The sequence below is a fragment of the Macrobrachium nipponense genome, chromosome 14 (assembly GCF_015104395.2).
Source record: "Macrobrachium nipponense isolate FS-2020 chromosome 14, ASM1510439v2, whole genome shotgun sequence".
Classification (NCBI taxonomy): domain Eukaryota; kingdom Metazoa; phylum Arthropoda; class Malacostraca; order Decapoda; family Palaemonidae; genus Macrobrachium; species Macrobrachium nipponense.
In genome coordinates this window covers 79,447,990-79,474,489 of record NC_087207.1, presented here as the reverse complement: position 1 = coordinate 79,474,489, position 26,500 = coordinate 79,447,990, and the positions used below count along the sequence as shown (strand labels likewise).

The following is a 26,500-nucleotide window of genomic DNA, read 5'->3' as shown; positions in this document are numbered from 1 at the left end:
CTTTTCAAACGACAGCAGACTGATCAGAAAATGACACAAGTGGCATTTCGTTTAGCATTACATTGTCTTCGAGCGCCTGCCAGTACAATCTATCAATGTCCGAACCATAGTTTGTGAGTACGCAAATATACTGGGGTTCCCTGTTTGGCAAAATCCATACATCATTAAATGTAAGGGTCCAAATTAATGTGAGAAATTATTTTGACACATTTGATTCATTATTCTTTAGGTCTCAAAGCACAGTTCCAATCACCTTCCATAAAGTAGGGCTATTATAATACCTTAAGTAGTAGGGTAATATCATTGTCAAAAAACTCTTCCCGTTCCCTTGTATAATTATGACCTGAAGGATCATAAATGTTAACAACGCGAATCTTACTACCATTCACCTCACTATGTACAAAACACATTCTAGAATTTCCATTTCTTTCAAAATGCTTTATTACAAAATCTAAAGACTTCTTGATGAGAATACAGGTTCAACCCCAAAGACAAATGACTGAACTGAAAATTATATTATACCTCTCTGACAAAAGCCAAATCTTAAATATCCTTAACATCGTGTTCTGCGACTAAAAGAATATCTATTTTCTTGAAGGTGTTAAATGAATGTAATATCTTTTGTTACAGTCTTATTATTAATACCGTTGATATTAAAGGTGGATACCATAATCAAAGTCAGATATTATGAGATTTTCGTTTGCACATTTTTTGTAGCATTTTTACATTGCTTTCGGTTGTTGTGTATCTGTGTGTTTTCTACACCACTTAAATTACAATCCGACTCATCGGCCTCAGTGGTTTCATTACCATTATTAAAATTTTGACCCGCTGGTATTTTATTTTCTATCGAGCAACAACTTTCTTGTTCTGCCATTGTGTATTTGGCACTTTTTGAATAATTCGAAATATTAAAGAATGGTAACAATAAATCGCCTGCTGGATTTTATATATCTTCTTGACCACTGAAGGTGATGATTGAGCTAAAGGAATCTTAACTCATGAGATATGTTGTGTCTGTGTTACATCTGTCTTCGTCAGTGTTGTTCTTCAAAAAGCCTTGACTTTTCCATGACGCCACAAGGTCTCATACCACTGTCACTAGGTAAAGCTTCAACAGGATTAGTGTCAGGTGAATAAATAAACATCTTCCCGGATATTGTCCCGTAGGTTGCAACAAGAGGTACTGCATCAGCCTTAGTAGGTCGTTGTTTGATGTCGTAGCTTGCATTTTTTAGTACCACTATTATATTCTACAGTTATATTTATAGGAGCAAACTGTTTTCTTCAGGTAGGAGTAATATCTGTATCATCATGCAGGTCCATCAGTTGGGAAGCCTCCATCAGCATTTCAGATTTCACTTGCATGGTTGGTTGGTGTTAGATACTGGGTCATTTCCAACATCAACAAAACGATAAATTGTAGAAGTGTTTTGCTGCATACCTTGACAATTTGGAACATCCACTCTTATTGGGATTTCGCTTGCTTTATTTTCTGGGTGGCCAGATAAATGATGGAAATTTACTTCACTACTGATAATCAGTGTGTGCCTAACTCCAACTTCACATTCATTATCAAAATGGCTAGTTTGCCCATAAAGTCACATGTTTTCGTCTGTCATTCATAGTATATGTAAATATAAATCTTGGCGCATTCAGCATTTAAGAAAGAAGGAATCTTTTGATTAATATCCATTGAAACTGTCCTGACATCATTGCCAATGCCTTTTTATCTTCTCTGACTTCGAATGTTTATCATATAACTCCCTGGGCATATGTGGAAAGAATGTCATTCAGCATGAAGTCAGTCAATTCAAAAGGCACATTCGGCACAGTAACATACGATATGTAAGTAGACAAATCTTCAACTTTGAATATTAGGTTGTCTCTTAAACTAATTTCTTGGTCACTGAACTCCTCACAAATGTCTTCATATTTCTCTCTTGATCTTAATTCAACAATTAGCCTGGTTTTCCCGACAATCCTTCACAACGCTTAGGATTTGCAAGGGGAAGAGGGAAGCAGGCAGCAGACTTTGTGGTTCTCATTTATCTATAAATATGTTCAAGAAAAATTATCTTCATTCAGTTTGACTGCACAGGCAGTGTTGTGAATATTAAAAGGACTTTTTGATTCTTCGAAATATAACTGGGACGAATTGACCAATGTAGGAATGTGAAGTGACTTTGGACCTTCCAAAGTCCCGTCTGCCTCTTTCTCCCAGAGGCACCAAAAAAGGTTGACATGTAATTCTTTCACAGCCAAGCGCCAGTTTTGTTGTGAAGAGTCTTTGAAGTATGCAACTCTAATCCTTTTTTATTTTTGCCATCCGAGGTTTGGCTTACTTGATTTTCAGCTAAAATGCAGTCTGATGATTCAGAAGTAAGTAAGATTCATATAAAACGGTTACTTTTTTTAGGCCAGTGTTGAGCGATTTTCGAGGGTACTTTGGAAAATTTTTATCATTGTCTTTGCGTGCATTCCTGGAGCCTCGTGGTTAATTACTTCAGAGTTGATTTTCTTTGTAAGTTGTCAGTTGGCACTAGTCCACGTCGCAGTACATGTATTTGTTAAATTTGAATGAGTTAGTTTTATAATAAAAGTGTAAAAATCCACCCGGATCTTGCTGGACCTTTGCTTAGATGTTGTTTGACTGCGCTCTTAAGGCCATACTATAATAGTCCTACATAATCTTTGGACAGAATCATCCCAGTTTGAGTGAACATTTCCAACATTTGGTCTTATGAACTGGATAGCTTGTATCAGTGAACATCAGGAATGTAGAGCAGGTGATGGTTTTTTCGTGCATGACTGAGAACCATGAAGATAGTATGGGATAGGCTTAAGGGTATAGATTTTGCCAACCGTTTGATGAAGTTATTAAGGAGCTAGTGCGCTCGTGTGAATGTTGGGAATGATTAGCTGAATTTTCTTTGTTTTATAATGACATGATGTAGTGTCTACGGCCTGTTGTGAATTCAACCTTGCATCCTAAGGGTCTTTGCATGTGCAAAACACACCTGACGCAGACTTGTATGCACTTTAGGGTGCACCAGTTGGAAGACACTCACTGCAGTGATGTTTCAAGTCATAATATCTGTGGCCTATTGTGAATTTACTGTTGTATCCTATGGAAATTTGCATATGCGAAAGGCACCTCATGCAAACTTGTACGCTACACACTTCAAAGTGCACCAGTTGGAGACATGCACTGTGGTGGTTTTTTTAAAATTAAGTTAATTGCTTTGCAACTGATGAAAAAAGCTGTTCAGAAATCCAGTTGAAAAAACTTCCCTTGCCTGTATAGCCAGTAAAATTAGCGGATCACTACTTTCAAGGAATTGTTTGATGTTCTTGTTAACTGTAGTTATGAACAACATAATGTAGGTTTATGCTCTTGGTAACTGAAGTTATGAACTAGATAACACAGTCTGATGCTCTTTTCAACCGAAGTTTGTTAGCCAAAATCATGAACTAGCTAATGTAACTAACTTCACGTGATTACCTGGACCCCCACGAGAGAAAGCCCCTTTATGTTGTCGCAGCTCTAAGTTTAATTGTTGCTAACTTTCCTATCATACAACAGTTACAGTAGAAGGCTACTACATGCCTTATTTCGCTATTTTGAGAGAACTGCTCCCATTTGTTGAAGCTCTAAGTGTAATTTTTGCTAACTGTGCTGTCACACATGCCTTGTTTCAGGGTTTAAAAGAGTTAGTTCTACCACTCCCCTTAGGATTGTGTTTAATGCTTCCTTAAAGTCAAAGGGAGAAAGCTCTTTGAATAATTGTGCTCAGACCAAAATTTAGTATAGTTATTGTAAGTTTTACTGTTGAAATTTAGAGTAAAATTCCTATACGTTGGTTTCCAACTTATCTAAGGCTTTCCACTGGGTCCCTTGATCTACTATAGTATAACAGGTATGTTCAATTCCTGTCATACAAGGCACCGTCAATGTGCAGTTATTAATACTTTCAGGGTCTTTGTATTTAGGATCACCACACGTTCATGTCTCCTGTGACAGGTCCTTCAGACATACCTTTGGGGAACCTCGCATGAAAGCAATGTCACTTTATTCATCAATATCAGCATTGATTACACCTGTCCACTCCTGGTAGGAAGGGGAATAGGCTATGTTAAACTAGCCACCTGTGTGACCAGTCACTGTATATTTATATATTTGTTTTGGTTCTCGACAGTGCAACAGTTGTTTTGAAGTTATTGTATGCCGCTTACATTGTTGGGAACATCCTATGTTCTTTTTCCTATGATCTTTTCTGGAACTCTACACACTTGAAGAGTGCCACTAAGTTCTTATGAACATTGTTACAGCCTGCGAAACTTATTGATGCACTTGAAGAATGCCACCAGCATTCTGCAGAACACCGTGTGTCCTTTGAGACCCACTGTTATGTTCGTGTGAAGATTATTACATTCCTGCAGGAACTATCTGTCTACACACATTTGTTGTGTCCCCTGAGTTACTGGCTACTGGGAAGAATTGTTGCTGTATACCCCAATGACGATGGCGTCATATGCTTAGTCAGTGAGCTCTACAGAAGAAACAGTGGTGATTCTTGAGAGAATGATGAATTCATGCAGAATTACATGAACAGTCTAGTGAATATGCTGAACAGTCAGACTCTGGTGCTTAAGTAAGCGAGCGAGACCGAACAGAAGGGCAGCGATAGCCCAAAAGATGAGAATGCAGGAATGGGTTAAGAATAGTGATGTGTAGTGTAAAACCCAAAGAAAAGACTGTAGAGTGTGGGGTGATGTAGAGGAGATTTGAAGGGTTAGGAAATTAATTTTATTAGTGTTATTGCTTCGTGCTGCTGAGATGCAGTGCACAAGCATATTTTTGTTGTGATGTTATGTAAACCCTTGTATGACACAAATTAGGTGTCAGTAAGTTTTTTGAGAGTGATTACACTTATTTTTAGATTGTGTATCTTGTTTTGTGAGCTGAATTCAACTGTGGCACAACAGTTGAGCATAGGCCACGGAAGATGGCATACTTTTGTCTCACCTGTCTAAACCTTCATATTGCTTTCATGGGTGTCCAGGTTTTCTGGCATAGAGAATGTCGCGAAATATCTGGATCCATTATTTCCCGACACTCCTTTGCAATGCTTAGGATTTGCAAGGAGAATTGGGTGGGCAGCAGACGTTGTGGTTATTTATTTGTAAATATGTTCAAGAAAAATCCTCTTCATTCAGGCTGACTACACAGGAAGTGTTGTGAATATTAAACCAACCCTGTTCTTGATACTTAATTATATGATTTGAACGAATAGACCAATGTAGAATCTTTGTGTAGCAATGCAAAGTGACTGTGAACCATGTAAAACTCCCCTCTGCCTCTTTCCCCCAGGGGCAATAACATAGGCAGACATATAATTCTCTCTCAGCCAAAACCCAGTTTTGTTGTAAAGAGTTCATGAAGTTTTCAACTCTAATCCCTTTTCATTTTGGTCATCCGAGGTTTGGCTTAGTTGATTTTCAGCTTAAATGATTCAGAAGTAAGATTCATGTGAAATTGTAATTGTAATTTTTTGAGGCCAATGTCGAGAGATTTTCGAGGGTTTTTTGGTAAGATTTTTCTCATTGTCTTCGAATGCATTACTGGGGACTCGTGGTTAATAACTTCAGACTTCATTTCCTTTATAAAATGTCAGTTGGCGTGAGTCCGCCTTTCAGTTCTTGTATTTGCTAAATTTGAGTATTTTAGTTTTATAATAAAAGTGAAAAAGCTCACCTGGATCTTCCCCGACGTTCCCTTAGAGGTTGGTTGATTGCATATAATAATGCTAGGCTATGATAGTCTTACACCATCTTTGGACACTCAGTTTCAACCTCTATTCGTAATGTATCATCAAGAATTAAATGATCATTGTCTTCATAAACAGTACATATTACCTATGCTATTAATTCTTTTCAACCTTGGCGCATTCATTATGGAATCACAGAAAATGTAAGAGTCACTGTCTCTGGTTTTCACTGGGAGCAAAAGACTGCATCGTCACCAATTTTACTACCCGCTAAAGTTGGCCATTCAGATGCCCCAAGAGTAGCCCGAGGGCACATGATTTTCCAGGCCAGGAAACCAGAGCAAAGATTCATGGTTTTTTACACATAAATAAATGCCAATTTTGTTTTCCTACTTTACTTTAAGGAAGAGCAACACAGTCACTGCATATTCAAACATGTGACAGTACACTTAAAAAAGCTTCACTGACATAGAAGTTGTATAAAACTCGTGTTTTATAGACAGAAACCACAAGACAACTTGGCCCTCTACCGAGCACTTTTTCCAACCTACCTCCAACCTGATAGCTGATTAGTAACCTTATTTTTTTTTTTACTTTTTTTATGTTCACAAATAATTACACATAAATATAAACTAATATTTAATTAACTATATCTCGAGAGTAACTTGTACCTAAAAGAAATCATAGTTGATAACTGCTTCACCACTAGCAGGACTGTTGCATGGTTATAAACAATAATTGGCAAAGACACTTGCACTAAGGCTTATTGGATTCATCAAATTTTGCCTCTCTTGGTAGTACAGTGGCCTACATCACTGTCTATTATTCTCTCTAAATCAAGCAAAGATTCCAATCCCGCCAGTGACAAAATACTTATAAATTATATATATATATATAGATATATAGATATATATATATATATATATATATATATATATATATATATATATATATATATATATATCAATTTTGAAAAGCCCTTTAAAAAACTTTGGTTTAAAGCTAAGGAATATATTTTGGTGGACTAACTCCCCCCATTATCAAGTAGTGAATCATATGAGTTACATTGGTGAAATATATAGTGGGAGATATGCCCTTAGGTGATGCCTGAGGTCACCACAAAGCCGACGACAGTTCTGTTAATTGTCTTAATCTGCTTCATCATTGCCTTTAGGAACGTATTGTTAATATGGTCAGAGTCCCAGTCTCCATTGGAAAGGTTGATCCTATTTTCTTGTTGTTTTATCAGTGAAGAATCTACCATCTGACTTTTGTATCGATAGCTGCTTTTGTATAAATTTAGGGATGAGTTCCAATCTATGATATGGTTGGTATTATTTATATGATGGATAATTACCAAACTATGTTGCCCATATCTAACTGAGTGCTTATGTTGACTTAATCTTTCTGAGAGAGATTTTTCTGTGAATCCATAGCATGACTTATCACAATCCATACAGGGAATTTAGTAATTTCAAACATATGTAGAAATTTGTTTCTGCCGATGTAAATTAAGGTTTTATCTGATGTATTCTGATAAGTGAAAATGAAAAGTTTTGAGTGGCCTAAGGTTTGTGTGAGCTTTCGTAAGTTATCCACATGAGAAAGTATTAATTTGTTTGTGAATTTTTCATTTTCTTTGTTTTCTGTGGGTTAGTAAAAATTGCTCCTAGGTTTATTTATGTTTTTTCTATTATGTGATTGGGGTATTTTGGTAATATAAGTTGATTTATGCTTGTTTCAAGTTCTTTGTTAAGAATATCTGGGAATGGGGGGCGGTTGGAATTCTCTGAGCTCTAAGAAATAAGTTATATGCTATGCTGAGTTTAACTGAAATATCACGATAGCTGTAAAAATGTGTGTATGAAAGTGAGAATGTCACTTTCCGTAGATATTGAATTTGTAGTTATTAGTTGTGAAGATCTAAAATGGGAATTTGGTTATTGGTTTCCTATCATGCTTTAAAAAATGTTATGCTCAGGGCCAAGCAATTTAATTTTTGTAGAGGGACATTTAGATTGCCCCATTCACTTTTCCAGTATGTTAAGATGTTGTTTGCTTAGCGAACCCAAATCATATCTGCTGGTTTGAAAGGGTATATAATTACTGTTTTTAAATACTCCATATATAAGTTTGCTAACACAGGACTAAGCGGACTCCCAATACTGCAACAAAATTTTTGACATTAAGAATTATCACCAAAGAAAAAGACGTTATTAGTGATGCAAAGCTCTACAAGTTACAATATTTTATTAAATTCTATAGAGAAGTGGTCAGTAAATGGGCCAAGTTTACTTTTGAAGAACCTTAATACATCTCTTATGGTTACTTTTGTGAAAAGGGAGTCTATGCCTACTCTGAGAAATTTTACATTGTGTGCGGGGATAATTGCCGACCTAAACATGTTGGAAAAGTCCTCTGTAAGTTTTGTATGACTAGGGGTAAAAGTTCTTAAAAAGGGGGATAGTAACTCGGTTAACCATTTTGAAATTCTGATGTTAAAAGCTCCAGCACATGAAATTATGAGACGGAAGGGGATGTTATCTTTGTGAGTTTTGGGGAGGCTATAGAAATAGGATTAATTTGGGATTGATTGCTTTAAATTTTACTAGAATTTCTATATTTTTCTTACACCGATGTATCTAATTTTTCTGAAGAAATCTATACATTATGGCGTGGGTTTTTTTTAATTTCTCATAGGTAGTTGTACCATTTAAAAGTTCACTTATTTTTTTCTTGGTATAAACTCTTGTCCATTAACACAATTTACCTGTCTTCATCTGATCTAGTGATTATGACATGTAGCTTGCAGAGTGATTTTATAGCTATCATAAATCTTTTAGGCAGGTGGTGTGTGTTGATGTGTCTGGTTAGGATGTTTAGAAGAATCCCCTTAAGACCTATTTTGTCTTTCTTGTAATTGTTGTTAGTAGTGAATTGACCAGATGTTATAAGGAAGTCGAATTTATGATTTATATAAGGTTTAAGTGCAAATAATAAAACTAAGTTTATTAGGTTATTAGATAAGGGACACGTGGAAAGATTCAAAAGTTTGTTTTGTGGACCTAAACAGTTCCAAATACTATTTTCAGTTAATGAGTTAAGTTTATAAATAAACTTATTGCAATGACTAGTACTATTGCAAGCAGCTGTGTTGATACAAAGGGGGATAGGTACTTATATGTGGGCTCTGAAGTGCTGAGCCTAACTGATGATTTTTCAGTGCATGTAGATGTTGTCCTTCGTATTCTTGATCCTTTCTTCGAGGAACATCCTGCAAGATGGTGGAAAAGGATCAGATGTAATTGATCATTTTTGGAAATTGTACATTTCCCGGAGTACTTGTCCCTTTAGACGTTCTTCTAAGAAGTATTTCTGGTTTTCAAGGTGAAATACTTTATCATGTCTTTTTCAAACTGATGGTAGTCTAGCTTGAAAATAAAAATTTGTTTTGGCCAGGACCCTAATTTTGCAAAGTACAGGTTACACAATCAATGCGCCAAGTTTCATGTTTGTATCACAATTTGTACAATTCTACTCACAATAACCCCCACTACAATAATGTTACCTAGCTGCGTTAGAACAATGCCTGTTACGAGAAAAGGGAAAGGGGAAAATATATGAATGGATGAAAGTTCTCAGTGATGGTAATTTTCTGCCTAATTCTTTAGATATAACTTTCTCAAGGATTAGCTACAGCATTGTTGCCTATTTCTTGCCTACAAACCATATTTTTCTCCCACATGAGGTAGAAAATATGCTACAGAGAGAAAGAAAAGATGATTCACTCAGTGAACATTAAACGCTGCAAAATCGCCAAAATAAAAACAAACTCGGGGCAGTTTGTGCCAAACTAGCAATTATTCAATCTCTGTCGACAGGAGATTTCTTGCGATTTATTGCTTTTGCAAAAGGAACCTGCACTGTTCCCTGGTAATTATAACACTTTCCTAGCTACTTCCTGCTTCATGGTTAGCACAAAAATAAGATTAGTGATTGAATTTCTCTCTCTCGTAGCTAAAATTTGGCATGCACACAATTCTAAGTTTTTCTACTTCTATCTGAAAAAATGGCAGTCACAATATGGTTTTGCCCCTAACAATAAATACCTAAACTTGAAAAATGCTCTTACCTTGCTGTGGGATTTTCTTTCTTCCATTTGCTCATTTGGGCTAATTTTTTCTCTCATGAAGTCAACTCTAGCATTGCTAATTGTTGAGAGAGAATGCTGGGAATAGTCGCCACTTTTACAATTCTGCGATTAGGAGGTTGTAATGGTGATAACAGTACGACCCCCTTTCCAACTCGATTTGTGAATAGAAAATGGTCGGCTGAGGGCCAGACTGAAAATTCAAGGGAAAGTGTAAGGAAAACTAAGGAATATATTTACAACTTCTAGTTAATCTGCTATTTCAAGGCACCAGCAAGGACGCTAATGACCCTCCGGGACTGATCTAGTACTGGAAACAGTTTCTTGGAGCACTTTTACATGTGTACGGGGACACATGTAGAGATTTGCAGCACAAAATATAAGCCAGAGCTTCTTGTAAGGAATAAGAGGTCCACCTCACTCAGGAATGATGGATATGGCTGGGAATCTGTAACACAGGTTTGTTCTATAAACACGTGCGACACATACAAAGTGTTGGACAGGTGTGGAGGTCCCACCAACACTTAGACCTACTTACCGTAAATCTTACATTCTCAGAACTTCCTCAGAGGGCGCACAACTTACAATATCTCCTTCAGTAAACTTTCTTAGCAATTTTGCTAATATCAGGAGGTCAATCATGTAATAAGCATTATTACACCACATTCAAGGGAACTTCAGCTCTTAAATCAGGGTATCTTAGAATTAGGGGGTATCGCTGTGAGGGTAAGACAACGAGTAACTAAGGACGCTTGCACAAGCAGAGACACAGGGAAATAACAGGGAGAAATACAGGAGTAGATACAAGGATGGCCGCCAGAATCCCCCACTTAATGTATGATTGCTCGTAGGATCCTGCTTCCCTAGGGCCCCAATAGGAGTGGGGCCTCGTCACTTCGTTCAGAATTGTTCAGGCCGGCAAACCGTGGATGAAGGGCCCGATCAGGGCAGGGGAGGAGCAATTGAGTCGAGTCTGGAGACTGACAACAAACGAGAGCATTTTCCTTTCGTTGCCTGATTTATGACCTCGGCGGATTAGAGGCAGGGTAGGTTTTCTCTGTAAATGCAGGAGAAAAGCGGCAGAGAAAACATACAGGGTATACTGTGAATTGGAGATTCACAGAAAGAGAGACAAAGGAGGTCTGAGGCTAAATTGAATGGCAAAAGCACTGAATTCATAAATATATATATAATATATATATATATATATATATATATATATATATACCATATATATATATATATATATATATATATATATATATATATATATATATATATATATATATATATATAGAGAGAGAGAGAGAGAGAGAGAGAGAGAGAGAGAGAGAGAGAGAGAGAGAAGAGAGAGAGAGAGAGTGAGGGAGAGAGAGAGAGAGAGAGAGAGAGTTGGTAGTCACTCGATATATTTTTAAAAAAAATATTAAGAAAAAGTACTTTTATAAGCTTGGGAACGCCATCCACTATCCAGTATATCATAATTCTTGTGTTGTCTGTACATTCAACAGGGGCAGAAGCCGCCATTCGTGGACCCAGCGAAGTTCATGTAGAGGAGAGTTCTCTGCTCTCTATTGAGTGCCACGTCCTAAATGCTCCATCTCCTCCTGTATACATCTTCTGGTATCACAATAACAGTATGGTGAATTATGGCAGACACAAAGCATTAGGGGTTAGTATTGCGTGTGAAAATAAGCATAATATTTATTGTTACAACTATAAAATTTTATTTCTTTAAAGATTTTATTGTTTGACTTTATACCGCAGTTATTTCCAAGTTTTGTAGCAGATGATTGTTTTAATGACTGGAAAAGGCAGGTATTATGCTTATGTGTGTTGAAGATTCCCCATGATAAGAAACTTTTTGCTCTTAAGAAATATTTTTTCCATGACCAACTTTGATTATCTTAATATTTTTACAGTAAGCAACAATAACATTACATTTTCTCCCAGACAACACTATTATAAGTATTAAAGGAAAGCCTACCTGACTGTCGTATACACCATTTAATAGTGTAAATAAATGAAATGTTAGGAAAAAATCTCTCAAAGTGATGTTTCTGATCTCTTCAAGGTAAAGCACACCAACTTCTCAAGCACTTTAACTCTTGCCAAAGTAAGAGCCACCGATGCTGGTATGTGGACTTGTGAGCCATATTTGGCAGTTCCTGCTAATATCACCGTTCATGTCGTCAGCGGTAAGCAATATTATAAAGTTTTTTTTTCTTCCTAGATTGTTGTGGACTCTTAACATGAAGTTTACTCTAAATTTTTAAAAGTGATACTTTTAGCCGTCGAGTTTTTTCCTGATTTTCCCGTCAACCAAAATGTATATACGAGATTCATATTTTTGGGTGTATATTTGTCTGCATGTTTCCTTTAATTCCATAGTAATTAAGATAATTAGTAGAAAATATCATATCATCAATATACTCCGTTTGGTCCTGGGACACGTACCTTTGGACATGAAAGCGTAAATGGATAATGAAATTAAACTATGACATATCTTCAGTATTTTGCAAAAACACTGCCGTTATTTGCTATTTTCAATTGAATCATAATTACGAGTAATCCATCTTTAAAAGTACTGATGGTGGTTCAAACTGTATTTAGACCCTAAAAAACCAATAAAATGTTATAAGAATAAAAATAAAGTAGGTAATGATGATGATGATCTTAATTTGAAGATATATTCAATTTTGTATTAAGAGAGGGATCAAGGTGACGGCCGGCCATCTTACCTTCTGTAAACCCGACCTAAAGAAAACAGTGAGAAGGGCTGGGTTGGGGCTCGTAGGCAAAAGGGATTGCTTTAAAGCAGGTCATACTTCCAGTAGACCTAAAGCGTTTTCATCACTTAAAGAGAAGCGTAAAGAAGTGCTCAACCTCTTCATGGGAGTGGTGATTTATATAGTTTTCACATCCTTTATAACACCTTACAGTCTATTGGGGCAAAGGGTCTTAATAATACTAGGCCTGATTGATCTAGCACCAATCAAGAATCATCAAGAGTGATGGTACCAAAAAATTAAATAGTAGTACAAGAGCAGTAACAATGTCAATAGTGAAAAGTTTTCATGTTATTTCAAAGTATTCTTTGTCTCGTCTGTATAGTAGTGGAAACAAGATATAAATTTCTTTCTAACGAAAGAGAATAAATTTTTCGTGTCCCATGGCTTACCACGTCATATGGGTGATCATCATATGTTAACGGTAAGTTATCTGTTGTAATGGATCAATTAATTATCAAACAAGATTAGTTAATTTATTGCCTGTTCTGTAACTAACTCCCCGATGACAAACAATTCAGACTTTTAGTATTCCTTTCATTCATGATAAATCCTTTTATGTTCAGTTAAATTACCTTATTCACCGACACCTTCCGACATTTAACAGTAGAGTTATACCCAAGAACCCGTTAACCATTGCTTCTATTTTTAAACATAAAGACAAACTAAGCTCCTTGATGACTTCCAATGTCGTTTATTTATATACTTGCCCCAAATGTAGGGTGAGGAAATATGTGGGGGGCCTCTCGTCCCCTACTAAAAGTCAGAATTGATTGTCATCGGGGAGTTAGTTACAGAACAGGAAATAAATTAACTAATCTTGAATTTTCTAATGTACAGTTGGACACAGGTTTCCCTGGTACACCGTCTTGCGAGACTTCGAAAAATTACATGGTAACAGTGTTTACTGAGGGAGATGGGGGGGAGAACCACTTCTCTGCTAACAAGAGTTCCACCAATAAGTTCTGGAGTTCGTTTGGTGGGCGGAGTTATTAGGAATGGTTGGAGAAAGTCACACACACACACACACACGGAGTAAAAAAAAAAAATCTGAGCAGTTTATATTGTTGTAATGAAGATTGTTGTCCCACTTGTAATATAAGTTTGTTTATTAAGGTTCCATTTAACTTTCGGCGAAGACGTTATCTTACAACCGTGTCTATTATTATATATCGGTCATATTCATTTCACAATACTTAAAATTGATCAACATTTTAAAGTTATATTGGTATTGCCGAAAATCACGAACATCGTAAATGGATATTTTAACCTTATCACGTAAGCCAAGTTTACAGCATCGGTTGCATTGCGTTTCCTACAAATTCTACAATAGAAAGCTATAAAGAGAAGCGCAGCAGCACTTGATTGAATATACCCAAAAATTCAATGAATTTGTTGAGTCTCCGACACTTAGCTCCTCTCTCTCTCTCTCTCTCTCTCTCTCTCTCTCTCTCTCTCTCTCTCTCTCTCTCTCTCTTATACTAACTAACTTATATATTTCTCTCTCAGCTATACTAGCTAACTTAGTGACAAGAAAAACCCCTGCGCTCAGTATGCAGTTCTGATATGTCATTAGTGTATTCAGGAGAGGATCAGTGACCCAATAATATCGAAGATTGCCCTTCCTGACAATACCCATAAGCATAACCAAAGCAATGTCATAAACTCTTGTTCCCTTGAGTGTTCGCTTGATATATTGCCCCATTTCATAACATGAAATTAACGATTGGATCTCTCTAGTCAGCTCCATTATAGAATCATTAAAAATAGAATAAAAAAAACTTTATTCCTGATATACTATCATCAAAATCGAAGGTGTGCGGCAAAAATTGTCGCCACCTATCCTTTGCCACACAGGATTAGCTGGTTTGACGTTTCTGACAACCTCCTAGGCCACCCTTACCTCCCCTCCCCTCCCCCGCGCAGTTCATACAAATGGCAGACGAGCAGTGCAAACGTTCAGCAAGACCTCTAATAAGGCACTAAGTTAGTAGCAGAACCAATATCGATACAATAAGCTATGAAGGCGCACAAAATTAAAAAATTAAGAACGTCACATGACGTAAACAACATGTGTGGGACGACTTCTCCAACACGTCATATGACGTGGTTGACCTTTTAAGGGTTAACTGTTGTTTTTTCTAAAATTATGTATGCACTGATATATTATAGACTATATATTTCGTTGACCTCAGGTGATAGGTGAAGTCATTTGGGCTTTCCTTATAGTGGCTGTCATAAAGAGAGTATCATCTACTAAATTGACAGTTACCTTTTAAAATGTCCCAGGGAGCATATGGACCCCTATACTCAGAAACTACAACGACGGCCAAAAAATATGCCACATTTTTACTCTTGTTCATATAACTTATTGTTTTAACCAAGGATACATTGAAAATATCAGTAACTTAATAAAAGCATTACATTTCAAAGAATGGAAACTATTTTAATAGACTCCAAGAAGTAATAAGCGAAATAAGTGGCGAAGTATCATATCTGTATCGGCCACACCACAGTGAACAAAGTATACAGGTAAGGCAATTTGCCAAAACTGTTACCGACCTCACTGTATGAAAACAGTGCTCGGCGAGTCATTCAGTTCTAAGTCAATGCTGTTAACAAGAAACGGTGATTAGGAAGACATCAAAAAACATGTGGGGCTGAGTAAGTAGGACCAATTTACTGCAATACTCGCAATTTTGTATGGAGGCATTATGCCATTTTTTTTAAAGATACTTCGAATATTATATCAAGAATATCATGGTTATAATAAAACTTGTTGTCAATTATGTTTATTAAAACATATAATCAAATAACTAGTGAGAACAAAATGAGAACATTTTATGTCCTATTACAAAAAATATAACATTTATATCATACTATCTAATACCTTGACCATCCACCCTCTCTCTCAGTCACTTCCCTCAATCTGTCCGGACATCGAATGAACAAGGGGGGTTGAGAAAATGTTTTACTGTTGGTCTCCGTCTACAAATTTCCCACTGAGAGTTGATGTGAGCCATAAGTCTCATGTTCCATTTTCCATGTGTTCACCATCTGGGCCCACACATGTTCAATCACATTCATATCTGCTCCTTTGTTCGGCCATTCAAGAAGAAGCTGGTTATCCTGTCTGGCAAACCACTCTTGAACAACGTGAGCAGTGTGAACAGGATGGGCACTGGAGGGAAGGGAAAATTCCTTTCTCGTAACGAAGGAAAGAAGGAGGTTTGCAGCAGCTCAACATACTTAGCTGCTGTAAATCGTCTCTCGATACGGAACACATCACCCATACCATGCAGACACCACCCAGCCCCATACGTTGCAGGTGGACATGGCCGGACTTGAACCCTACCTCAACGATGTTACGGGGTTCATATCTGAATGAAGAAAAAAAAAAGAAAAAAAAAATGGTGGGGGTGTATAGTAAAAATAAATATAGTTATATATATATATATCATTATATATATATATATATATATATACTATATATATATATATACACCTTTGGAGAATTTAAATTCTCAGTGATGAACAACACTGAAAGAATTCTATTGGGTAATTATTTTATTCAGTTATTATATTTGAGGAAAAAGAGCAAATGATGCACTGTCCCTTACCTAATATTTATCTCAGAAATAGCACTCTTATTTTATGTTTACTACCTTTATATATTTTGACAGTCTATTTCCGTGGAAACAAAAACTCTGAGCATTAATAATTAATATAAAGAAGAATGCAATTGATAATTGATGCAAGTAATGATTTTGCTTATCATACCGAGCACTTTTCGTCAGTAAAGATGACCCTGCCCCAAAAGTCCAAACCCTTATCAGCATGACGTTGGGCAAAAATCAAAACCTTCCCCGCCTTCTGTCGCTCCGTCAAGAGCTCCTTCGTCACTGGAGTTCTGTGATGAATCCCAGCAGCGTGGAGTCTGCGTCGTACTGTCATCGATGACACTTCTAATCCAAGGTTCTTCATGAATGGCCATATGCTTGTATTACGAAGGTGAAGAATAGATGGCCGCCTAGGAACATAACTGTCGGCATGGTAGCAGAAATCCGTTTGTCACGCAAGTTTTCAACATTTTTTTTTAGCAAAGAGAGAGCCGCCAATTGCCTACAGATTGGTTTGAATAGGTAACTGGTTATAGTTGCTATATGTGTTACAAATAAGAATTGAGCATTTTTACCGGATATTCATTAGAGTTAATAAAGCCTTGATTATACCCACCTGAAAAATTATAACATAAAATCTCGTACTGATACCAGTCTTCATTACAGTGTTATTGACCAAAAACGTGAATGCACTGTCTGTGAAACCCACAGTAAGAGAGCTTTACCAATGACAAATGAACATTACCTTTTATTCAGGCTTGGAGTAATTGTCATTTATCTGAAATGTTTATAATTACACGTTTTGAAGTTAACTGTAATTGCGGTTGTTTTTTTATTTATACCTAATGGTAATTATAATTGTAACTGAAAAGTTCAAATAACAAAGTACTTTATTTGAAATTATTATCCTAGAGCTGCCCTCTTACTTTTCGAGAACTCATCTTAACCAAATGCAATAGAGAGATGTTTTGAGTCGCTACCCAATTTATTTATTATATTATTAAGGGAGAATCTTAACAAGCCAGCTACAAATTCTAAAAAAAAAAAATTTTCCATTTATTTCCTTTTTTTGTGCAAAAGGTTTTGTGCAAATTTTTTCCAATATTTGAGTTTTGTATTTCAGTATTATTGAAGTTGTAATTGTAATTCGATAACAGGTCAGGTAATTATGATTCTAACTGTAATAGACATAAAGCAAACGTAATTACCCTTAACCAGCTTATATTACATAAGATATGCGACAGTAGCTACTTTATACGAAATGGATTAGCATAAAAGTAATGGGAACAAAAATAAAAAAAAAATTATGTATACATTGGGGAAAACTGATTAGAAATTCAGTGATTTTTCCACTGCTCTTCGGCTTCTCTCGGGGCACCTGTGAATTGTTCAATCTTTAATAAATCGACTTTATCTTTCTCGGAATCTATGGGGTTCTGCACCCTTATTTGGCCAGTCAACCAATTCAAATCCTCTCGACCTTGAAACCAATTATGGACTATTCTGGCCATATGGATGGGGCAGCCGTCATGAAATGAAAAATGACAGGACTAGGTGGAAAGGGATAATTCCGCTGGTGAAGTGAAGGGAGGAAGAAATCCTGAAGAATTTTAACGTATTTTTCACTGGTGAAACCCTTCAGTCTTGACCCTTCAGTCTTGGTGATATCACATATACCATGTAAGGAAATCCAGGCCCACACGTTTACGGTTACAAGCCACTCCTGGCCACTTCGTAAATGTTTCCTCGGTGGTATCTGAAGGAAAACAATCTGAATTTTTTACAATTTACGCGTTGCTTTCCGTAACAAGGAAAATAATGATATATCGTTTGGGGAAATGTAAATGCCTAAGTAAACAAAAAAACCTGCATTAAAATAATGTTTATTCATCTATGAGGATTAATACTTATTACAAGTTTGCCTCCTCCAACCTCTTATACCCTAAAACAGCTCGAAAGCTGATTAGTGGAATTCACGTTAAGAGAAGAACAGCACCACCTTTAGTAAACAGTGTTTCAAACAGACAATTAACAATTTATCATTATGAAGACATATAGAATTTTAAACGTTATTAATGACAGTAATGACCTGAGATGTTGCAATGCCAGTAACAGCCAATCAATCAATCAGTCCCAGTGATCGTGTGATTTAATATATCACTTTGTCGATGATAACGATATCGCTGCTACACAAAGCGGGCCCTTTTTTACCACCGCTCAAAAACAAGGTTTTGTCACCCAATCATGGCTAGACTGAGGTGTTGTATAAATTTTGATAGGTTATCTGTCCTTTGCTAGTAGTATTCATTATAGTCTCCAAATGAACAGCAACATATAGTTCTCCGGGCGCAGATCGTCGCTCTACGAGAAAGTGGGCTTTCAATACGTGCACAGCGTCTTGATGTCTCCCCTACAACAGTAAGTAAATGGAAAAGGAGGCACGCTTAGACTGGGAAATTGACCGACTTTGGATAGCAATTATTTATTTGGATCGCCTGAAGAAAAGCGACCCCAACACACGCTGGGGTCGCTTGACTTCAGGTGGAAAATATTGGGGTCGTTTTTCTTAAGGTGAGGAATTAACAGGGGTTACAGTAAGGCCGTGGCGGAACAGCGCTTCGCGCCTTATCCGCATATTGAAAGATTCTTGGCAAGCTCGGTATGTTCTGGCAAGAGGTAATGTTGTGTTGCGCGCAGGGGTTACAGTAGGTTTGATTATTTTTGTACTAAAATTGCAAGACAATACGCTTTTAATTAACTATTGATTGTTTGTCTAAATTTCTGTTTTTAACAAATATTTAATAAACTAGTTTTTAATGAATATATATCTACATTTTTTCTCCTTTTTTCTATAATATTATGAGCTAAAGTGGGTCACCTGAAGATTGGAGACACCAACAAGCAGGGGTCGTTTATCTTCAGGTGGAAAATATTGGGGTCGCTTTTCTTCAGGAGGAAAATATTGGGGTGGATTTTCTTCAGGAGAGGTATTAGGGGTCACTAATCTTCAGGTGATCCATTTATTTCATTTATATACTAATTTTTTAAACTATAAAACTTATAAACCCGTGAAATTATGACACCTAAATTACAGTTACCTTGGTCCTGTTGAACTCTAATAGTGATTCTTTCTCTTAACTTCCCAGAATACCAAATAGCGTTCCCATAAGTAAACAGGCTATAATTAATCTTGATTATCTAGGTATCTGCATGTTAATTACGTATTTCAGTTCGAAGACCTCCACCACGAATGATCACTCGTTAGGATAACGACGACATTTGACGAGCAGCATAAGAAGATCCTTTTACCAATACTATTGCTATTTGTGAACGTCTGGCATTAAATGTTTCGGCTATGACGGTGCGAAGACGTCTGCATGAGGCAGGAATACCTCATAGAATTCCTACCAAGAAGGAATTTCTCGCCGAACGGCATCATGCTGATAGGCTTGCCTTTGTTCAACAGTTTGTGGGGAGGATATTGAATTTTGGTCTCAAGTCGTATGCAGTGACGAAAGGTCTTTTACTAGCAGAAGTCACGGCAGAATACATAACTGAAGACCGAGTAATGTAAGGTGAGTTTCTATTATCATTAATAACAGTCAGACTATAATAATTATAGGCAAGGGTAATATTATAATCAAAAGATAATAATTTTGTCAATAACCATGTATTTTCCGCTAATTGAATTATATTGCCACGAGAAGCGTGAAAATAAAAATTCTTCATTTGAAAACCCCCCCATTAGTTCTACTATGGCCAGCTTTCAGGCATTAAGCAAATGGCATTATTAATTTTATGAATAATCCACACGTAGGCAAAACTTATAATATGGAGTACAGCCTGTTTTACTGAATTAAAGAATATCATATCATAACGGAACTGTTGCAGATCAGAGTTAATGGCTATTATAAGTATTAATCCTTGCAGAATTGAATAAACTAATAATTAGCCTTATGCAAGGGTTGTTACTTAGGCATTCATTTCCCCAAACGTATAGCATTATTTTTTTTCCCTATTACGAAAAGCAAAGCGTAAATTGTTAAAAAATTTGATATTTTCCTTTCAGATACTACAGAAGAAAATTTTACGAGGTGACCAGGAAGTGGGCATGTCACCCAGTAAACGTGTGGGGCTGGATCTTCTTACATTATATGGATGATATCACCAGGATTGAGTGGAGTTCACTGGTGAAAAATACATTGAAATTCTCAGGATATCTAACTACTTTCACTTCAACAGCGGAATTATTCCTCCCCACCTGCTCCTGTCATTTTCATTCACGACCGCTGCCCCATCCATACGGCCATACGGCCAGAATAGTCCAGGAATGGTTTCATGGTCGAGAGGATCTGCAGTTGCTTGACTGGCCAAGTAAGGATAGAAATGAACCTCACTGAGAATATTTAGGCTAATTGGTAAAATGTTGGGAGTCTGAGAGGAGGGTGGAGACGACCAGATCAACTTATGAACCTCTGGGAACACAATGGAAACTTCCACAACCGACCACAGATCGTCAGAAACCATGAATCTTCTATTTTTAACAGATTGCAAGAGGTGATCTAGAAGGAAGGTGGCTGGACTTCTCACTAATATTAAAAAATAAATGTAAAAAAATTATGGTGTGTATTTGGATTACCCATGGCTTCCGCTGAACTTCCATGTCGTATGATGTAAAAAAATAAAATCGTAAACAGACCTATGCATATCGTTTAGCTCCAGGTCATGATTATTATAATTTATGTATTAGAAAGGTGAATTTGATATTTTAAAGCAGTTCAAAATCTACAGGGAATTTTGCTATCCTGATGTTTTCTTTAAAAATTATCTAAAAATAAGAGAACCCTAGGACAATATCATCAAACTACATTTCTCCAAATAGCTCTGTCCACAATGGACAGGTAAAATTGGACTAAAGTGGGGCTGGTTTAACCAATAGTCTGAAGACGTCTTGTCTCTATCCTCACACGAATGATGATAAGAGCGAAATGAGTTTCTGTCCGTATGACATTAAAACATGTATCACAATTAATATATTAGAAAATATAAGCCAAGTAGATATGTTTATCCATATCATGTAATAATTATTGTAATGAACGGCGTGTAGGGAATAACCTTTACAGTATATTCAAGAGGGAATACAAACCCAACCATGAATACATGAAACCTCTGAATATCAACAATTGTTTATCATTGGCAAAAAAACGAATTAAGTTTTAATTTTACCATATGGGAATGGTTAAAAAGTTTGCACCAAGTTTGGGAGACCTTCCTTCACCTTTCCATAAAAAACAACGTTGTGGAATTTTCTCTGTCCCTAGTAGTTTCATTTTGATTTCCTCAGTAAACGTCTAGTCTCTCTCTCTCTCTCTCTCTCTCTTCTCTCTCTCGTCTCTCTCTCTCTCTCTCTCTCTCTCTTCTCTCTCTCTCTCCTTTCATTATGTATTTATAAGAGAGAGTGTGTAACCCCAATCTTCTTTCTTGTAATGTTGTTGTATTCAGAAAATCTACAGTACTATAATAATATTAGGATAACACTAAAAAAAATAAAACACGCAGCCATTAAAGATAAACAAGAAAATATTTCAACTGGAGCTTTCGTTAGGCCATACAACTCTATCCACGAGCATATCTAGTACTTCGTCCACTCATCGGGGTTGCAACAGCCTTACCCCTACGGGTTCCACCCCACCCATTTCAGTTGTAGCAAAGCCAGGCTGAGGACATCGGTACAGCAAAAGCAAGAAGCTTGTCAGTTTGAATTGCATTTTAGAATTCCAAAACCTGTAAGACGGCTTAACAACAAGAACTCAATCCCCAACAACACTCGCCCCGCCCCCCCAAAAAAACCCCCGAAAAAATTAGATATGCATATAGTAGTTTTTAGTCCAAAGATTAGAGGATATTAATGACATATCAAAACTGCATTACTTAGCGCAGTGGTATTTTTCTAGGTGATATGTCCCTTTTAGAAAATTAGCTAAATTATATGTAGAGAGGAGGAGGAGAGACTTTTTGGGCATGTTCAATGAAGAGCTGCTGCACTTCACTTTATAGCTTCCTATTATATCATTGGTAGGAAACGCACTGCAACCGATACTATAAACTTGGCTTACGTGATAAGGTTAAAATATCCTGTTATGATGATCGTGATTCTCTCCAATACCAATATAACTCTAAAATTTTGATCAATTTTAAGTATTGTGTAATGAATATGACCAATATATAATAACAGACACGGTGGTAAGATAACGCCTTAGACAAAAGTTAAATAGGATCTTAATAAACAAAGTTATATTAAAAGTGAGACAGTAATCTTAGTTACAGCGATATAACCTACTCAGATTTCTTTTTTTTTTTTTTTTACTCCGTGTGTGTGTGTGTGTCTTTCTCCAACCATACCTAATGACTCCTCCCACTGAAAGAATTCCAGAGCTTATTGGTGGAACTCTTGCTAAGAGAGGAAGAGTCCTCCCCCCACCCCCCTCAGTAAACACTGTTACCATATAATTTTTCGAAGACTCTCAAGAAGGTGTACCAGGGAAAAAACCTGTGGTTCAACTGTACGTGATCATGCGAAAAAATGTAAAACAAAAAACACATTGAATATAAACATTTTAATTTTAAAATTCTCTCCAGAGCACTTCACCCCATCAATTAGCAATAACCGAATCTTTATATTATATTAAAGCTTGCCGCACACTGAGCCCGAACGGACGCGCCCGAACAGAACCGAAACGTCCGATAGAAATCGAAAGCATGCATTCTTACCTGACTGCGCACACTGGGCCAGAACAGAACGGAACCGACGCAGTATTCTTTGAAAGATATTTTTTCTGAAGCGTCGGTGGTGTCTGACAGGGAGCAGTGTAGCCACTCATGTGTAACAATAAATATTGTTGGAAAAATACAAAACGTTGTGCCTACAGAAAGTTATTTTGGTTTGTGTTTGTTAACTATAATTATTGTTTTCACAAAAGGAATTATTGTGAACATTCATTAAGTGTGTAACAATAAATATTGTTGAAAGCATGCAAAATAGTGTGCCTACAGAAAGTTATTTTGGTTTATTTTTGTTAACTGTGATAATTGTTTTCACAAAAGGAATTATTGTGAACAATTAATAAAGTGTATAACATTAAATATTATGACCTTCTACTACCACACTGGCTGCATCGGTTCCGTTCTGTGGCTTATGGCTCAGTGTGCGCGCTGGACGTCGTTTCTGTTCTGTTCTGAGGCTTCGGTGGCTTCGGCGGCGGTTCCGTTCCGGCTCAGTGTGCGGCAAGCTTAAGAAGCTTGTTCCCTCTTTAAACAATCAAACTACCTCCACAACATTGTACCCGTCTTAAGTGTGCCCCTGTCTCTGTTTTTTATGTCATTAGGTCCTTGGTTCCCCTCCCGAAAGGTAGCGGTCTGTTTCTTTCATTCTGCCTGTTGAATATTAGTTTTTTTTAATTTAAAGATTTAATATTTTTTTAATTTGTAAATTTCTTAATTCTTAAGTATTCGTAATATTTTTGAATTATTATAATTGCGTTTCAGCTTTGAAAATGAGGCTGTGTCCTCGAAACGTCAGCATGTTTAATAAACAAACGGACAATTACTAGTACATGAACGTCTCCTTCAGCTCCTGATAGATTATATATATATATATATATATGATATATATATATATATATATATATATATATATATATATATAGGATATATAATATATATATATATATTATTATATAATATGATATATAACACATAACATACATACAATTATATGGTATATATATATATATATATATATATATATATATATATATATATATATATATATATATAATATATACCTATTATATATAATATATATACTATATATAATATATATATATATATATATATGATGTATAGAATAGCTGGACTAATCTGGCGCTGCCCTGTGTAATGACTTTTCCTTTTCTCCAGAAATTACTGTTCTGTACTGACTGTCCCCTTTATCCAAATATTACTGTGCTGACTGTCCCATCTTTCCAGATAATAGTGTCATTTGCCCATGTATTAATGTGGTGACTGTCCCTTTTATTTAGGTATTATTGTTCTGACGGGTTTCTGGTTTAAATCTCCAGCTTTATTTAATATATTGGCTGTCCCCTTTTTGTCCAAGGATTATTAACTGATGTTGGGGGACTGTGTTCCCATGTTTTATCCAAGGGTACTTGCTTGTTGTGGGGGGGACTGTCTCTTTTAAACCCTTAGCCTGAATTACTTGTTTGCTGGACTTTGCCCCCATTTACACAGGTATTACTATGCTGATTCCCTTTTTATGCTGGTAATACTGTAAATGTGTAATGACTGTCCTTTCTTCCACGTATCACTGTGGTGGCTGTTTCTTTTATCTAAATATAACCGTAGTGCCCTTCCCTTTTATTAAGGTATTACTGCAGTTACTGTCCCGTTTATCCAAGTACTACTATAATATCTGGTCCTTTTATCCTGGTATTACTGTACTGACTGTCCCTTTTGTCTGTGTATTAGTGTAATGACTATCCAGTTTACTCAAACATTATGCTGTCCAGTTTATCATACATTACTGTGCTGTCTGTTTCTTTTATCCAGGTATTACTGTACTAACACTCCCTTTTATCCAAGTATTAAAGTTGTGACTCTCCCATGTATCCATGTGTTACTGTACTGGGTGTACCTTTTATCCAGATATTACTGCAGTGACTGCCTCATTTATCCAGGTACTGATATGATGATTGTCCCTTTATCTATGTATTCCTGTGGTGACTGTCTCTTTTAACCTGGTATTACAGTGTTGACTGCCCCATTTATCAACGTATTACTGTGAAGACTGTTCCTTTTATCCAGGTATTACTGTAGTGACTGTCCACATTATTCAAGTATTAATGTTCTGGCTGTCCTATACATCCAGGTATTACTGTGCTGACTGTCCTTTTTATCTTCTCATAACTGTGGTGACTGCCCCTTTTGTGAAAAAAAAAAAATTACTGTGCGGACTATCCCTTTTTTCCAAGCATTACTGTGGTCACTGTTCCATTTATCCAGGATTACTTTACTGACTGTCCCTTATATCCACGTATTTCTGTGGTGACTGTCCATTTTATCCAAACATTCCTGTGGTGACTGTCCCCTAGTTGTTACTGTGGCGACTGACCAGTTTATCTAGATATTACTGTGCTCCAAGTCCTATACTGGTTGTTCTTTTTATCCAGGTGCTACTACTGGTGACTGTCCCTTTTATCCAATTTAACCGAACAGTATGTGATGACTGTCCAATTTATTTAGACATTACTGTGATTTCTCTCCCCTTTAACCAGTTATTATTTCATTGACTGTGCCTTTTATCCAAGTATTAGTGTTTTGACTGTCTGTTTTATCTAGATACCACTATGATGAGGTCCCATTTATCCAGGTATTACTGAGGTGACTGCCCCAATTATCCATATTTTATGGTGCAGTGTGTCCCATTTACCTATGTTATCACTATGCTGACTGTCATTTTTATCCAGCTATTATTGTGGTTACTTCCGATTTAACTAAGCATTACTGTAGTTACTATCCCATTTATCCCCTTTCTTAACTAACCCACCCCCTCTAAATCTAAGCACACTCCCACTAGACCTAAGCACACCCCCTATTAACCCTAAACACACCCCTTACTAAACATAAACATATCTTAACTTAAAACTATATATATATATATATATATATATATATATATATATATATATATATATATATAATATGTATATGTGATATCTGATATATGATATAGAGATATGATATATATATATATATATATATAGTATATATATATATATATATATATATATATATACTATATATATTTTATTTTCAATAATGTGTACCTTTTCCCTATTTGGGTTTTTCAGTCTCTTTTGCTTCAGCGCCATCTCTTGACCGCCCAACCTACTTCCACTCTGTGCTCCTAGCTTTTGTATTTTCAAACCTTTCTACAGACCTTAACTATCGGGATGAAGTAGAAGTATACTTCCCACTACAAACAGTGACAGTTGTGATTGTCTATTATCTAATTCGCAAGAATAGTAAAGATCCTTCAAAGACTGTCTCATCGCCTAAATCTCAACTGGTTAGTTGTGCTTATTGTAAGAAAAATGGACACTCCATAGA

At 36.3% G+C, this 26,500-nt stretch overlaps 1 protein-coding gene across 1 annotated transcript in view; it reads left to right on the top strand.

The window, feature by feature from the left end:
• The window catches only part of LOC135226284 (lachesin-like), a 246,071-nt gene that overhangs the window by 197,737 nt on the left and 21,834 nt on the right, over positions 1 to 26,500 (top strand). Inside the window, exons 6-7 of the mRNA XM_064265725.1 lie at positions 11,433 to 11,593; positions 11,996 to 12,119. Of these exons, the coding sequence (XP_064121795.1) occupies positions 11,433 to 11,593; positions 11,996 to 12,119 (285 nt within the window). The remainder of the gene's footprint in view (positions 1 to 11,432; positions 11,594 to 11,995; positions 12,120 to 26,500) is intronic.